The sequence below is a fragment of the Triticum dicoccoides genome, chromosome 5A (assembly GCF_002162155.2).
Source record: "Triticum dicoccoides isolate Atlit2015 ecotype Zavitan chromosome 5A, WEW_v2.0, whole genome shotgun sequence".
NCBI classification, from domain to species: Eukaryota; Viridiplantae; Streptophyta; class Magnoliopsida; order Poales; family Poaceae; genus Triticum; species Triticum dicoccoides.
Window position 1 is genome coordinate 432264988 of NC_041388.1, and position 15475 is coordinate 432280462.

At 46.7% G+C, this 15475-nt stretch overlaps 1 protein-coding gene across 1 annotated transcript; it reads right to left on the bottom strand.

Annotated features, from left to right (window-relative positions):
- Positions 1-508: 508 nt before the first annotated feature.
- Positions 509-7724, bottom strand: LOC119302112 (pumilio homolog 5-like). Its single transcript, XM_037579133.1, has 10 exons — positions 7633-7724; positions 5897-6530; positions 3780-5167; positions 3538-3679; positions 3283-3390; positions 2235-2447; positions 2053-2157; positions 1601-1795; positions 1018-1189; positions 509-841 (listed from the first exon to the last, which is right to left on the bottom strand). The coding sequence occupies exons 2-10, from the start codon at positions 6524-6526 to the stop codon at positions 807-809; spliced, it is 2988 nt and encodes a 995-aa protein (XP_037435030.1). The 5' UTR covers positions 6527-6530; positions 7633-7724; the 3' UTR covers positions 509-806.
- Positions 7725-15475: the final 7751 nt, after the last annotated feature.

Sequence of the window (15475 nt, forward strand, 5' to 3'; positions counted from 1 at the left end):
ACTGGAGTGAAGGCATTGGGATCCTCCTCCCTGTCACCAGCCACCGAAGCGGTAGGCACACCAGAACCCCCCTCCTTGCCACCAGCCACAGAGGCACTGGAGTGAAGGCATTGGGATCCTCCTCCCTGTCACCAGCCACCGAAGCGGTAGGCACACCAGAACCCCCCTCATTGCCACCAGCCACAGAGGCACTGGAGTGAAGGCATTGGGATCCTCCTCCCTGCCACCAGCCACCGAAGCGGTAGGCAGAGGGGAGATGAATCCACGAGCTTGTCAGTGAAGCCTAGAGTTTGCCCTAATCGTCTAGGGTTAGGGGAGGAAAACAAGAGGATTTTTTACCTACTTTGACAGCCTTAGCACCTCCGTCCTTTCAGACGCCAGGTGGCTCCTGGTCACATGCCTCACACCTGCACGCAGGGAGGTGCTTGGCGCACAAAGGAGAATAGGATCAGCGAAGGTAAACCTACAGCGCAATAACTGGAAAAGAGAAAAACAGAGCAAACGCTGGGAAACGCAGGGTCAGCAAATCACATCACCAAGCAGGTCTAGACATGTATACTCTACCACACCACCATTCTGGAAAATCTCTATGAGCAGCCACACGACACGATCACCATCACTCAATCATCCTAGCATAACTACACCCAGACACGGGCGACAAAGACTATCTGTACGATCTGGAGTCAGTTATGTTCAGACTGCTGAAAAGCACCATTGCCGCCCCTTTTTTTCCCGCATTCTCCACTGACAGGGTCGACCTGGGGTGGCCGGCACTCTTTCCGTGAAGGATCCGGGTAGTCTTCGGTTCAGGCTTTCTTCTGGGAGCCCGGCGGCGCAGCACCTGAAAATGTCGGGCGCAGCAAACAAGTTAAATGCAGCTAGAAACACAGGCCAAGAGAAAGCTCGACACAAGCAACACCCGTTGCATTGCCCACGAGACGGTGCCAGAATTTCCAGTGGCATACAAGAAATCGTTTCATGGCAGTATGGTTGACAAGAGTTGACAGAGGAACGTACCATCACCAGAGAACTGCTCGATTCGGCTGGCGATATGCTTGCCGTAGGTGTACTTCCTCAGCGCTTGCAAGTGACCCTTCATACGACTGACAAGAGCATCCCTCTGTTGTCCATTGCATGTTTCAAGTATCTTCTGAACCACATAATTAGCAAACTGGTCCTTCATCATCACCTACAAACAAGCATCATGACATTGCATGTCAATCCTGGATTAAATTGAATGAGCAAAACTGTAGCCTATAACTACTTAAACATAAAAATCAGCATACAAGTGAACATGATTACTTCTTTGTTAGAACAGAAGGGAACAGAATTACTGATACTACTGCCAAGCAGTGACAGTCAAGAGTATGGCCACACAGTATCTGAAGAGATCAAGAGAACCATTTCTTATTTTCCTATGAATCACTAATTTATGTTTTATGTCTAGATTCTTGAACTCATACTGCCTGTTGATGTTTTTACATGGAAGGTGTCTGCTTGCTCTTTTACCCGGAGTTTAGGCATTTGCCAAGTTTTGACCAAACTAGATGTCAGCTATTTAACCATGAAAACATAGAAAGCCAACATTCATCGTACGTACCAGCAAATAATTATTTCCCTCAGTCTGTTCCAGAATCTTCTTGATCAAAAGATCCCGCTCTGCTACATCCCCATGTTGGAAACACTTCTCTATGACATTAGATGCAAATTTGTTTTGGCTCATGGACACGACCTGCCTAGCCAATTTACTGATGATTTGGCTCCTTTCATGCGCTTTTCCTTTCTCCAAAACATGCTGCAAAAGAGCAGTGTTATAACAGAAGTAATATGTACTGTATGTTTGCTGGACTCAACATCAGTGATTATACAGGCTCACGACCTCACGTGGGAACAAATCTTTGCGTAGATTAACACACAACTACCAAATACAATGGGATCAGAAAAGGACCAAATATCTAAGTTCGTCAGCTAGACCATATCCTCCATTGAATTATTTTCTGTCCAGACATCTGTGTAAACGAGATTACAGTATAGACTGCAAAGAAAATTCACCTGTGTGACATAATTTCCATACTGATCTTGTGCCAGGATGCAAGTGGACTGCAAGATTTCATCTATTAAACCATCTGAACCATTGCTGCAATGCTCGAGGATTCTCTGCCAAATGGACAAAAGGAGAAGTTGAACACACACAAATGATGCAAGAATAATACAAACTACCATTATCAATTTACCTGAATAACACGACAACCATATGGATGCATGGCTAGGGTGGCAACTTGTCCCTGAAAAGCCGACACCACAAAGCCAATATGCTCCACAGGGACACACTCAACACACTTCTGTATAACATGATTCCCATTTTGGTCGCGAACACATTCTAGAACATGTCCATCAAGCTCACGAACAAGTTCTATTTTTTGATCAAGCTCAATTGCTTCAAGGGCCTGCGATATTAACAGTAAAGAAGGCAAACAAAAATCCAACAGTGAGAGCATAATATTAAGGACTGACACTAATTCATGAGAAATGATACAACACAAGAACATACAACCAGGCATTGGCTACTGATAAAATCTAAGATACCTCTACAAATGTTTGGCTTGTGGCCCTCAGCTTTTTAGCTCTACGGTTTTTATCTGTAATTACTCAACTCAGCGATGATACAACACAAAAACATACAACCCGGCATTGGCTACTGATAAAATCTAAGATAATTCTACAAATTTGGCATGCAGTCCCCAGCCTTATAGCTCTACGGGTTTTATCTGTAATCACACTCAGTTCAGGGATGATTTCTCACCTTATTTATTCTTCATCTTTCTTGGAAGAGAAGTTTCACTATATCCGTTAAAAAAAATCAAATGTTCCAAAGCAGAGTGAGTTTTGTAGGACGTTAGCTAACATCCACGCCAGTTATCAACAGGCACATGGCATCACGAACTTTTGTTCCTTAATAAAGTTTGATCGTGTTTCACCTTCAACATATACTGATCAACTAATAACTAGCCAGCCAGGAACAAAAATTGCATCCTGATTACCATGCACAATACGAAAACGTGGCATATGATATTCAAGTTAAAATAGTCGTATGACTTGATGAAGATCACTTACTGCACAAAGTTTTCTCAACATAAATGGGAGAAACAATCTAACAAGCCGTGCTAATATGCTAGTATTCAACAACATGTTGGGGTGACATGATTCATCAATAGATAATTGGATATGTATATGTCGTTATGCTGCAATAAATATATATTCCCGCAAAAGCAGTGAAATTACCTTCTGAAATACTCGGCAACCATATATCTGAAGGCTCAAAGTTAACACATGACAAGCAAGCTTTTTGGCAAGGTCTCTTCTCTGCTTACAGTCCCCATGTTCAAACATCTGCAAGGAATAAACAATTCACAATTACTGCTGGTAACAAGGTACAGGTGTGTAATATGCCTTACAGAAAAATCATGCAAGTGTTAATGTGTCATGCCTTGCATAAACAATTTACCAGAAATAATGTATACAAAAAGAGTAGCATACCTTTTGGATCACATAATTTCCAAATACATCAGTCATCAACGATGAAGCATGAGGAAGGATTTCAGCAAACACTAAGGCCTTGTCTTCAGTGCTGCCATTCTCCAGCTTCTGCTGAATGAATCGACTGCCATTTTGGTCAGAGCTGTGATCAAGAACATACAAGCAATTAAAGCCTCAAAACTTTTCATTTGATTATACACATCTGGCGGACAACAAAATAGACAATTAACTCCACAACTGACCTGTATTCCGCTATATGGCCTTTGATGTCAGATAACTCAACCATGTGGGCTTTGTTGGACCTAACTTCACCAACAGAACAGTGTGGACTGGGATCTGATTTCTCCCCCGCTCGCTGCCCTTGAATCCCATGACTAATGCCCATAGTTTTTGATGGGGACTGGAATCCCGGTACACCATTTCTCCTGTCACAAGGATATGTTCCTGATGAAGGTTGGCCATGAGACACCGGAGTTGTAGGATATGGCATTGGTGTACTGATGTAAGGTGAGGTGCCTGGATGATTTCCAACATAACTTCCTTGTTTTCTGGTTGTAGAGGAGCTACAAGCTCCAGTATTTGGAAACTGAACTTTCTGTCCTGACTGGTGCATGATTCCTGGCACAACTTTTTCTGAACCAAAAGGAGCAGTAAAGTTACCTACAAAATTACTACTTGGCCTCACCGTATCATATGGATTTCCAAGACCATAGTGATACATAGATGGTTGCTGGAAATAATGAATGAGGCTAAGATCAGGTACAGATGGTGGCATAGTCACCCCAGGTTGCTCATAAATCTTAAATGGGTTCGAAAATTCAGCTCCTACAGCAATATTTCCTGTTGAAGGAAAACCAGCTAGTCTACCACTAAAGGTCGGAGTAAGAGGAGTATCAAAAGGTGTCATGACAGGAAGCTGAGGAGCAAAGTTAGTCATAAAAGGTGGCAAGAATGAACTAGGCAATCCATGGCCATCAATTCCATATGGGGGCATCAAGACACCAGGTAACTGTGAATTCTGATAATACGGACTCTGTGTATAAAAAGGCGTTGGCATTCCATGCTGGGACATCAACTGAATGTCACCAGAATATAGATTCATATGAGCATGAGAGAAGTTATTCACAAACGGAACTTGAGGAAGATTGATGCCTTGGGGAATCATTTGAGTACGATCACAGTGTGATGAGCTATTCTGCAATAAGACATTGTTCTGCCGCTGTTGCCTAACATGTGCACTACCCTGGGTATCCAGATTAATATTCAGGTTTTTCATACTGGAGTCCACACCATTAAGTATGGCACGCACTGCATCACCAGACTTAATTTCAGTACTCGGATTTCCCTGCTGAGAAGCGCCCATGATATTATTCACAGAACTGGATGAAGTCGAAGGAGATGAAGCTGCGAGACTGTTGCTACTAAGTGTATTTCTCACTGGACTCCCAATAGGTCCACATGGCCGTTGAGGGGTATCTATTGGAAATCCATTCAAATCTGATGACTTGACAATAGCATGTGGAGAATTCATTGATGAGCTGATGCAACAGACAGATTCTTCATCACCAGAATTGGTATTTGAAGGACCAGAAGAATTATTGTACAAATCAGTGCTGCGAGGAAAGTTTTCCTAAATAATAAGCAAACCATCAGTACTAGTTTAAAATGAGGTATCCAAAGTGTCAATCAACAATACATACACTGTCAATCATCAAACAAGTGTGCGCCCGCACACTAAGTTTCTCATTAATTAGAAAAAAAACAAGCCCTTAACCATGATTATAGAACATGATTTACAAGTAACTACTAAGAACTTCCACTTCCAACATCTTTTGCGAATCATAAATAAGTTTTTTTTGGCAGATAGGTAACAGAAAAACATCAATCATATTAAGCATTTTGGATCTACAGTTGCTATTTCAAAACAAGGCCGAAGTTTGAAATCTTAAATATGACATAAGATATGTATTTTTTTAGGGAACTTAGGATATTTAGTTATGCTTTTACCGAAAAGCCCAGCTGCTACAGTTCTAACTCAAGATTGGAAAAGGATGGTGCAAACTGCAGGTGAATTAGTATCTTGTTACACTGGTTAATCATGAGTTGGATATTTACGCCCACCAAAAGCTCCATTTCTTGTTCATTGTGAAGACATAATGCCTTAAAATTGTGCAGGTGGAATTTAATACTTGATGGATGCAAAATGACATGTAGTTTAATCAAGGTGTTCAAGAAAAACCTTGATGGATGTTGAATGAAGTATTTTGGGAATAAGGAATCATAAGCTTGGTTAATTTATATATGGAACAAACGCAGCAGACCTAGAAGTGCTTAAGGAGTTAATACATGGACAATTTACCTGCATTAAGCCTACAAGTTTTGAGCTGTGACACCCTATGCTAGATGTGCTTTGGTCAGTATGACATCCAGCATCCTCTGCCGAGCTTGAATCTAACTTCGATGAACTGTCATCCTCAGGCTCCTCCTTGTGCGTTGATAGAGTAGAACGATGAGTCAAGGACCTGTCACTGCTGCTGTGATCATATAATGGCCTCCATTCTCCAGCTTTGCTAGACCGGTTCATCAACCTTCTGCTCTCTCTTGAGACAAGCGGTGCAGGAAGCCTTGGGTTCAAATTCACCTTGCAGCCATAATATTTCAAGTATGCCGGATCAGAGCATAGCTCCGACTCTGAACTGACAGCTCCAGAGCTCAAGTTCCTCAATGTGGCCTCAAGGTTCCCACTGTGCTTGCCTATGAGGTGACCAAGTTCAGCCAAAGACCCCTCCATGCTAGGAGGTGCACTCCCACTGCGATCAGGGGCAGCGTCCCTCCAGCTTCCATGAATAGCACCACTGTTCATGTCGAATGCCAGCTCCTCTCCTGAAAGACTTGCTGGCGAAAGGTCATATGAACCCAGGTCCTTGCTTGGTTGCCAGTCCGCATCTCCTGTACCTCCAATTAACGGCAGGGCACTCCCTGCGACCATTTTTCTGAACAACAAATGTGACCGTTCAGTGCTGAATTCACAACAAAATTCTGTTATTTAGGGGTGTAAGCATATGCATGCTGCATGAGAAAAAAATCATGCAAAGTGTGAATAAATAAAGGGAACTGCCTATAACTATGGCGGATGTGTTTTTAAAACCACAGTCCACTGTTCAACACGTTGGATCTTCTTTTTTCTCTCCTCAGATCTTCTTCTGCTTGCCTCCTCAATCCAACCTGCATCCATTGTGCCGCTGCCTCCAGCTTATCATGTCGTGCGGCCACCGCCACCACCATCGCTGGATCAAGGGTTCAACCTAGCCAACCCCTATGCCCGGCGCCAAACACCCCTGCCACCGCCAATCTAATCACTAACTCCAGCGAGGTCCCCTCACTCGGCTACGCCTCGCAGTTCACCGGTGTAAGTTCAGCAGCCGCGTGCATTTTTTTGAAAAATGCAGGCGACCGGTAAAAAGAAATTTCAAAATAAATAAATAAATGACAGCCCTTTATCACACAGTTTGTAGTCCAACGCAACAGTAACTTATTGCTCTTTGTGAAAAAATTATGCATATAGTCACCATTGTTAACAAAACTGTCTAATTTTATTAAAAATCTACTACTACGCTACCTATCTGATGCACCCGGAAGTTTCCAACACCACCGAGGGAAAGCACACAGGGAAAAAGAACACGTTCGGCGAAGAGTCGCCATCCTAGGGAGACAGGGTCCGGACGAAGCCGCAGAGCACAATCATCGTAGAAAATGGCGCAAAAACAGCCACGGGGTTGTAAATTCGCCACCTGATCAAGCGCTCGCCTCGCACGGAAACGCGCTCCCGGTTCCAGAAACCAGGGGCGAACCCACCCGCCCGCCTTCGCCAAAAATAGTAGTCCACGAACAATACAACCAAAAAAGAAGGGAAAAAAAAAAACAGCGCCTCTCCCTGACTTCTCTACAGCGCCACAGCGGCCAGCACGGAGACCGCCCCCTTCGAGAACTCGACCAGCGAAGCAATGGCGAAACGCGGACGCGTCGCGTTCCCGGCTTCCCGCCACCCGGAGCCGTACAATTGGGTCGGCGAAAAGAAAAGGCAGAGTCGCTGACCTCGCTTGACCCGGCGGCGACCGGCGCCCGGAACCCTAGGAGGAGCGCCTGCTCCGTCCCTCCCCCGCCCCCTCTTGCTCGCCGGCTCCTCGCCGCGAATGCTTTCCCTCCCTCCCTCCCTCCGCCTCTCTTTCCCTTCCTCTCCTCTGCTTTCTGTTTCCTCAGGCTTTGTGTTGCGCTGGCGCGGAGCCCGAGGGGAGAAGGGGAGAAGGCTCCTTAAACCCTCGGCGGATCCCTTTTACGCCGCGGAATTAGCGCCGAAATCCCGCGGTTGCCCCTGGCGGCCTGCCCAGAGGTTCGTGCGGGGGCGCGATGTGCGGCCGCGATGCGCCGGGCCCACGCCTTGCGCTCTGTTGTACGGTGGGGGTGATTGGCCGTTGTTCCTAGGCGACGGCAGGCCGCCTGCCCCTGCTTAGGTTAGGGCCAGCTAAGCTACGCGTTCCGGGGGAAGCCCCCCCTCCTCCTCCCCGCGCCCGCGTTGCTCGTGGGCTCCGAATGGCCGCGCGGATGCGACGCGATGCGGGGGACCACCACATGCGTGCGGTAGGTGGGGGCACGTTTTTCGTGGGCTCCGGTGGCCGCACAGATGCTGCGTGATGCGGGGGACCGACGCTCTCGTGGGCTCCGAGCGGCCTCGCAGATGCGGCGTGATGGGGGGGCCACCGGAGGGTGTTCTCGTGGGCTTCGAGTGGCTGCGTGGATCTGACGTGATGTGGGGACCATCGAAGGGCGTTCTCGTGGGCTTCGAGTGGCCGTGCGGATCTGGCGTGATGTGGGGACCACCGGAGGGTGTTCTCGTGGGCTTCGAGTGGCCGTGCGGATGCGGTGTGATGTGGGGGGCCATCACGTGAGGATGTCGTGTTGTTGATGCGTGATATCTTTCCCTTTTCGATAGTTGTGCTCGATGCTAGAGCCAGCACAACTAATGGGTGTGCATATTTCCTTATCAATAACAATTTTATTGAGTTTCAAATTTATTGGATGCATATATGTGTATTATGCATGAATAGCTAACGTTTCTTGCAAAAAAGATGGGTGTACATTTTTAAACCCAAATACCCCTGTAGCTCTACCCGGGGCATCACCCCGTGTTTGACCTCTCCCCTCAAGTAATCCATGTTTGCCTTTTGTCCCATTGTAACTCTAGATTAATCCCTTCCCTCCTCCTCTTATCAAGGAGTGGGAGGCGATGGAGGTGATAGAGGGTGACAGCGATCGAAGGAGGCGACGCGAAGGGAATCAATATCAGAAATGGTCGTTGCTCCTAGGCGATGACAAGATTCGCTGGCCGTGCTTAGGGTTGGGAGGGGCATCACCCCGCGTACCAAGGACACCCATTTTTTTGGAAAACGTAGTAGAAAACAAAAAAATCATACCTATAAAAAAACAATTTCACTATGAAGATGCAAAGAGTTTAGATATGATCTTTACCAAAGATGAAACAGAGAGAAGAGGTTGGCGAAGATGTTGTAGATTCCCGCAACTAGGTTCAAACCTCCCAGTCGCGAGAATTTCTCTCGTTCGGGGATCGAAGGTATGATCCCTCTCCTGGTATCCACGCATACGGCATCACCGATCCAACAAGGCTTCGCCATCCAGGACGGAGAGCTACTGGAGACTAGGAGATGCAATAGCCTCGCGACAATGGTGGAGAACATGCAGAGAGAAAGGGACAGGGCACCGCTAGGAATTCAGATGGAATTGAGGGGCCACCCCCTCCACTATATATAGGCGCAGGGAAGTGCCTTGGGGGAGGGTCTCCCTCCCCTAGGGTTGGCCGCACCAAGGAGGGACACACCCCAAACCCTGACCGCCACCCCTTTGCCTTGTCCTGCAAGGCATGTGGGGTGCATGATAACCCACAAGTATAGAGGATCAATTGTAGCCTTTCTCAATAAGTAAGAGTGTCAAACCCAATGAGGAGATAAAGGTAGAACAAATATTCCCTCAAGTTCTATCGACCACCGATACAACTGTACGCACGCTTAACGTTCGCTTTACCTAGAACAAGTATGAAACTAGAAGTACTTTGTGGTGTAAAGGGATAGGTTTGCAACATAATAAAGAGCACATAAATAAAAACTAGGGTCTGTTTAGATAAAGAAACAACTAAGTTAGTTTTAGTAGAGAGTTTTTTGTCACAAGAAAGTTATTTGTCCCTAGGCAATCGATAACTAGACCGGTAATCATTATTGCAATTTTATATGAAGGAGAGGCATAAGCTAACATACTTTCTCTCTTTGGACCATATGCACTTATGATTGGAACTCTAGCAAACATCCGTAACTACTAAAGATCATTAAGGTAAAACCCAACCATAGCATTAAAGTATCAAGTCCTCTTTACTCCCATACGCAAACAACCTACTTACTCGGGTCTGTGCTTTTGTCACTCACGCCACCCACGATAAGCAAATCATGAACATATTGCAAACCCTACAGCGGGGATCCCTCATGCTTGCGCGACACGGTGAGCACCATATGATATCACCAACAGTAAAACATACAACTCAAACCAATCACGATCATCAATTAATCCATAGGACAAAATGGATCTACTCAAACATCATAGGATAGCCATACATCATTGGGAAATAATATATAGTGTTGAGCACCATGTTTAAGTAGAGATTACAATGGGGAGAAGGGGTGTTACACTGCAGCATAGAGGGGGAGAGAGTTGGTGATGACGGCGGCGAAGTTGTTGGTGTAGATCATTGTCACGATGATGGCCCTGGCGGCGTTCCGGCGCCACCGGGAGAGAAGGGGAGAGAGCCCCCCCCTCCTCCTCCTCCTCCTCCTCCTCCTTCTTCTTCTTCTTCCTTGACCTTCCCCTTAGATGAGAGAAGGGTTTCCCCTCTGGTCCATGGCCTCCATGGCGGCGGAGGGGAAGGAGCCCCTCCGAGATTGAATCTCTCTCTGTTTCTGCGCTCTCTGCTTCTGGCCTTTCACCGTTTCTTAAATTTCCGGAGATCCGTAACTTCGATTGGGCTGAAATTTTAACACGATTTTTATTCGGATATTATCTTTCTTGCGCCAGAATATGGGCACCAACCGCCTTACATGGTGACCACAAGGGCCCAGGGCGCGCCCTACCCCCTGGGGTGCGCCCCTCACCCTTGTGGGCCCCTCGGGCAGTGTCTTGCGCTGATTCCACTTCCCAAAATTCACATATATTCCAAAAAAATCTCCGTAAGTTTTTATCCCATTTGGACTCCGTTTGACATGGATTTTCTGCAAAACAAAAAACATGCAACAAACACGAACTGACACTGGGCACTGGATCAATATGTTAGTCCAAGAAAATCATATAAATTGTTGCCAAAAGTATGTAAACATTGTAGAATATTGGCATGGAACAATCAGAAATTATAGATACGATGGAGACGTATCAGTGCACCCCACTAATAGGCCCCTTAGGCCCATGTGGCTGCCCCCACTTGGCCAGCCAAGGGAGCAACCCCATAACACCTTACAAAAATTTTCTAGAAGGTTTCACGGACCTTCCGGTGCCTTCCAGGGTACTCTGGGACTTTCCTAGCTTTACCAAAACTTTTTCTGTTTTTATCCTAAACACTTTCAAAACCTCTTTGATGGTGCAGAAAATTGCCAGGTCCCTCGGTACCTGTCCTCGCATAGCTAGAACTCTGAAAGCGGAGGTGGCACAAGGAATTTACCCAGGTTTGTGCCTCCGAAGAGTAATGCCCTACATACTTCTTGTGTTTGTGAATCATGGTGGAGGGATACCTCATGCGAGGGGTTACAATGGTGTAGATGAGATTGCTACCGAGAGTTGGTCTATTTGAGAATAGATGGGAATGAAAGCCCTCTAGCCTCCCCTTATGTACACGATGGAGGCTAGGGTTTTACACAGAGAGATGCGATGTAGAGTAGTCGCTCTCACCAATTTGGAGGTCAAGTTGGTCGCCAAGTGCTTAACCACTTCTTCGGGCCCCCTTCTATCGCAAGGCCTTATGGGCCTACCGACAGGCCTTCTGCCGGGCTCCCCTAGATGAGTCACCCCCGGTGTATGAAACCATTAGTACCCCACCCCCATCCCCACCCCACCCCCACCCTCCCACGAGTGTGGTGTAGGTCACAGGAGATGCTCTTCAAGACCTCCGACGAGCTCCTCCTTTATGCATTGCTTGTCTTTGTAATTTTTCTTCAAGGAGCCCGACCCAAGGCCCAACACACATGACACTGGCATAGTAAGTTGGAAGAAAATTGTGGCAGATTTAGAACATAGGCTAAGTATATTGCCACTTTAGAAGTGGCAATGGAGGGTGTATGAAGTCCCACTTTAGAAGTGACACACATGACACTTTAAAAAATTCTACGATCATGCAAGATCTATCTAGGAGATGCATAGCAATGAGAGGGGGAGAGTGTGTCCACGTACCCTCATAGACCGAAAGCGGGAGCGTTAGGTTAACGCGGTTGATGTAGTCGAACGTCTTCACGATCCAACCGATCCAAGTACCGAACGTACGGCACCTCCGTGTTCAGCACACGTTCAGCTCGATGACGTCCCTCGAGCTCTTGATCCAGTAGAAGGTCGAGGGAGAGTTCCGACAGCACAACGGCATGGTGACGGCGATGGTGATGTGATCCATTCAGGGCTTCGCCTAAGCACTACGAGGCTATGACCGGAGGAGTAAACTGTGGAGGGGGGCACCGCACACGGCTAAGAGATTTCTTCATGTGTCTTTGAGGTGCCCCCGCCCTTGTATATAAAGGGGGGAGGAGGAGGCTGGCGGCCTAGGCGGGGCGCGCCAAGGGAGGAGTCCTACTTGGACTCCTAGTCCAAGTAGGATTCAACCCCCACCTTTTCCTTCTAACGGAGGGGGAAAGAGGGAAGGAGAGGAGAGGAAGAGAGAAAGGGGGCCGCGCCCCTCCCCTTCCTATTCGGACTCCCCTTGGGGGGGGGCGCCTGTAACGCCCTCGATGTGGCTATATCTCCCACGTGTCGAAGCACGACTTAGAGGCATAACCGCATTGAAAGCAATGTCGCAAGTGAGGTAATCTTCACACAACCCATGTAATACATAAGGGAAAGAGATACATAGTTGGCTTATAATCGCCACTTCATACAATTACATGAATAAAGCATTACATCATACAGATACAAGCAAGGTCCGACTACGGAACCAAAATAAAAGAAGACTACCCCAAATGCTACACAGATCCCCGATCGACCCCAACTGGGCTCCACTACTGATCAACTAGAACGAAACGACACAAAGGACAAGATCTTCATCGAGCTCCTCCTTGAGCTTGGTTGCGTCACCTGCTCGGTAACATCGGCACCTGCAAACTGGTTTTGGAAGTATTTGTGAGTCACGGGGACTCAGCAATCTCACACCCTCGCGATCAAGACTATTTAAGCTTATAGGAAGGGTAAAAGGTATCAGGTGGAGCTGCAGCAAGCGACTAGCATATATGGTGGCTAACATACGCAAATGAGAGCGAGAAGAGAAGGCAAAATCACGGTCGAACAACTATGATCAAGGAGTGATCCTAGAACAACCTACGTCAAGCATAACTCCAACACCATGTTCACTTCCTGGACTCCGCCGAGAAGAGACCATCACGGCTACACACGCGGTTGATGTATTTTAATTAAGATCAACTTCAGGTTTTCTACAACCGGACATTAACAAATTCCCATCTGCCCATAACCGCGGGCACGGCTTTCGAAAGTTCAAATCCCTGCAGGGGTGTCCCAACTTAGCCCATCACAAGCTCTCACGGTCAAAAAAGGATATTCCTTCTCCCAAGACATTCCGATCAGACTCGGCATCCCGGTTACAAGACATCCTCGACAATGGTAAAACAAGTCCAGCAACACCGCCCGAATGTGCCGACAAATCCCGATAGGAGCTTCACATATCTTGTTTTCAGGGCACACTTAGACGAACACTACGTACAACTAAAACCAGCCCTCAAGTTTCCCCGAGGTGGCGCTGCAAGTGGCTCTGTTTGGACCAACACTCAGAGGAGCACTGGCCCGGGGGGTTTAATAAAGATGACCCTTGAGTCCGCGGAACCCAAGGGAAAAAGAGGCTAGGTGGCGAATGGTAAAACCAATGTTGGGCATTACTGGAGGAGTTTTATTCAAGGCGAACTGTCAAGGGGTTCCCATTATAACCCAACCATGTAAGGAACGCAAACTCCGGGAACATAACACCGATATGACGGAAACTAGGGCGGCAAGAGTGGAAGAAAACACCAGGCATAAGGCCGAGCCTTCCACCCTTTACCAAGTATATAGACGCGTTAATTAAATAAGAGATATTATGATATCCCGTCAAAATATCCATGTTCCAACATGGAACAACCTACAATCTTCACCTGCAACTAACAACGCTATAAGAGGGGCTGAGCAAAGCGGTAACATAGCCAAACAACGGTTTGCTAGGACAAGGTGGGTTAGAGGCTTGGCTTAACAATATGGGAGGCATGATAAGCAATTGGTAGGTATCGCAGCATAGGCATGGCAAAAGAGTTAGCAGGTTCAAACAAGCATGGCAAAAGTGCAAAAGATAACAGGTTTCAGACTTAGTGAAATTAACAGCATGTCAGGAATTTATCAGCAGGAAGCAATGTTTAGAGCACGAAAACTACATGCTACAGGAACATATCATGGCAAAGCAAGGCATGGCATGAAGCTACTCAAAGCATATTACAAAAGTCCCTTAGTGACCATGAGCCAAAAGGGATCATAAAATACAATTGCAAGCATGTGAACATAGCAAAAACATAAACAGATTTAGACTTCGTGAAAAACTGGAGCATGGCAAAACAGATAACGAGTAGGCGTGTTTACGAGTCGATGCACTCACTACGAGGCATTGCATGACAAACTAAGCATACACCCAGCAAATAGACATGGCATAGAAGCTAGACATGGCAAGAACAACAACATAGCATGCACGGATCAATAACAACAAGCTCGGCAAAATCGCTAAACATGTTAACAATCTGCCAGGAAAATTTTATAGCAAAAGTAGAGCTCGATTGACTCAAGCTAGCGTGCTCTATAATTGCAAACAAAGACATGGATGGATATAGCACAACATTATCTACAAAACATCCTTACTGATCATGCTCAAAAGAGGCATGGATCACTAGGAAACAACATGAACATAAGGACAGGGCAATGATAGAATATTCCTAAGTCCCTGAAATCAGCAACATTGAGTAAGCTACTTTGCATGCTTGTGCTAGTCACCACAAAGATCATAAAAATACATGGCATACACCCCTGTAAAGATAACATGACATATTTCAAAACACATGTAGAGCTCAGGATCATATCATGCACACATTAATCATGGCAAAAATGACAAAAATGCATTTGCTGAAATAGATCTGAAACTATTATCACATAGCCCTCTTCCAATAGCATTTCGGGCATCAAGATGAGCTCAAATGAAAATGATGCAATGGGATGAAATGATTTACTCATCGAGACGAACATTTTGATATGCTACACGCACGAATTAGAATAACGGTGATGAAGTTATGATGCGATGAAAATGCATAAAAATTACTGGGACTTAGTCGAAAATTAGACCTCTCCGAGAAAGTCAACCCGAGACGGGGATGTGCGGGATGGAGGGATCCGGATCTGGATGAAGCATTTGGATGAAGGGACCGGTGGATCTCGTCCCGATCCACCGGACCTCGCTGGAGACGACGGAGATGGCCGGAGGGTGGCCGGAGACGGCGCGCGGTCGCCGGGGCGCGGCGCCGGTCGTCGGAGGCGGGCGCGCCGGCGAAGGGTGGCGCGGGGCCGGCGCGGGTCGGGGCGCGCAAGGCAGCGCGCCCGGATGGCACGG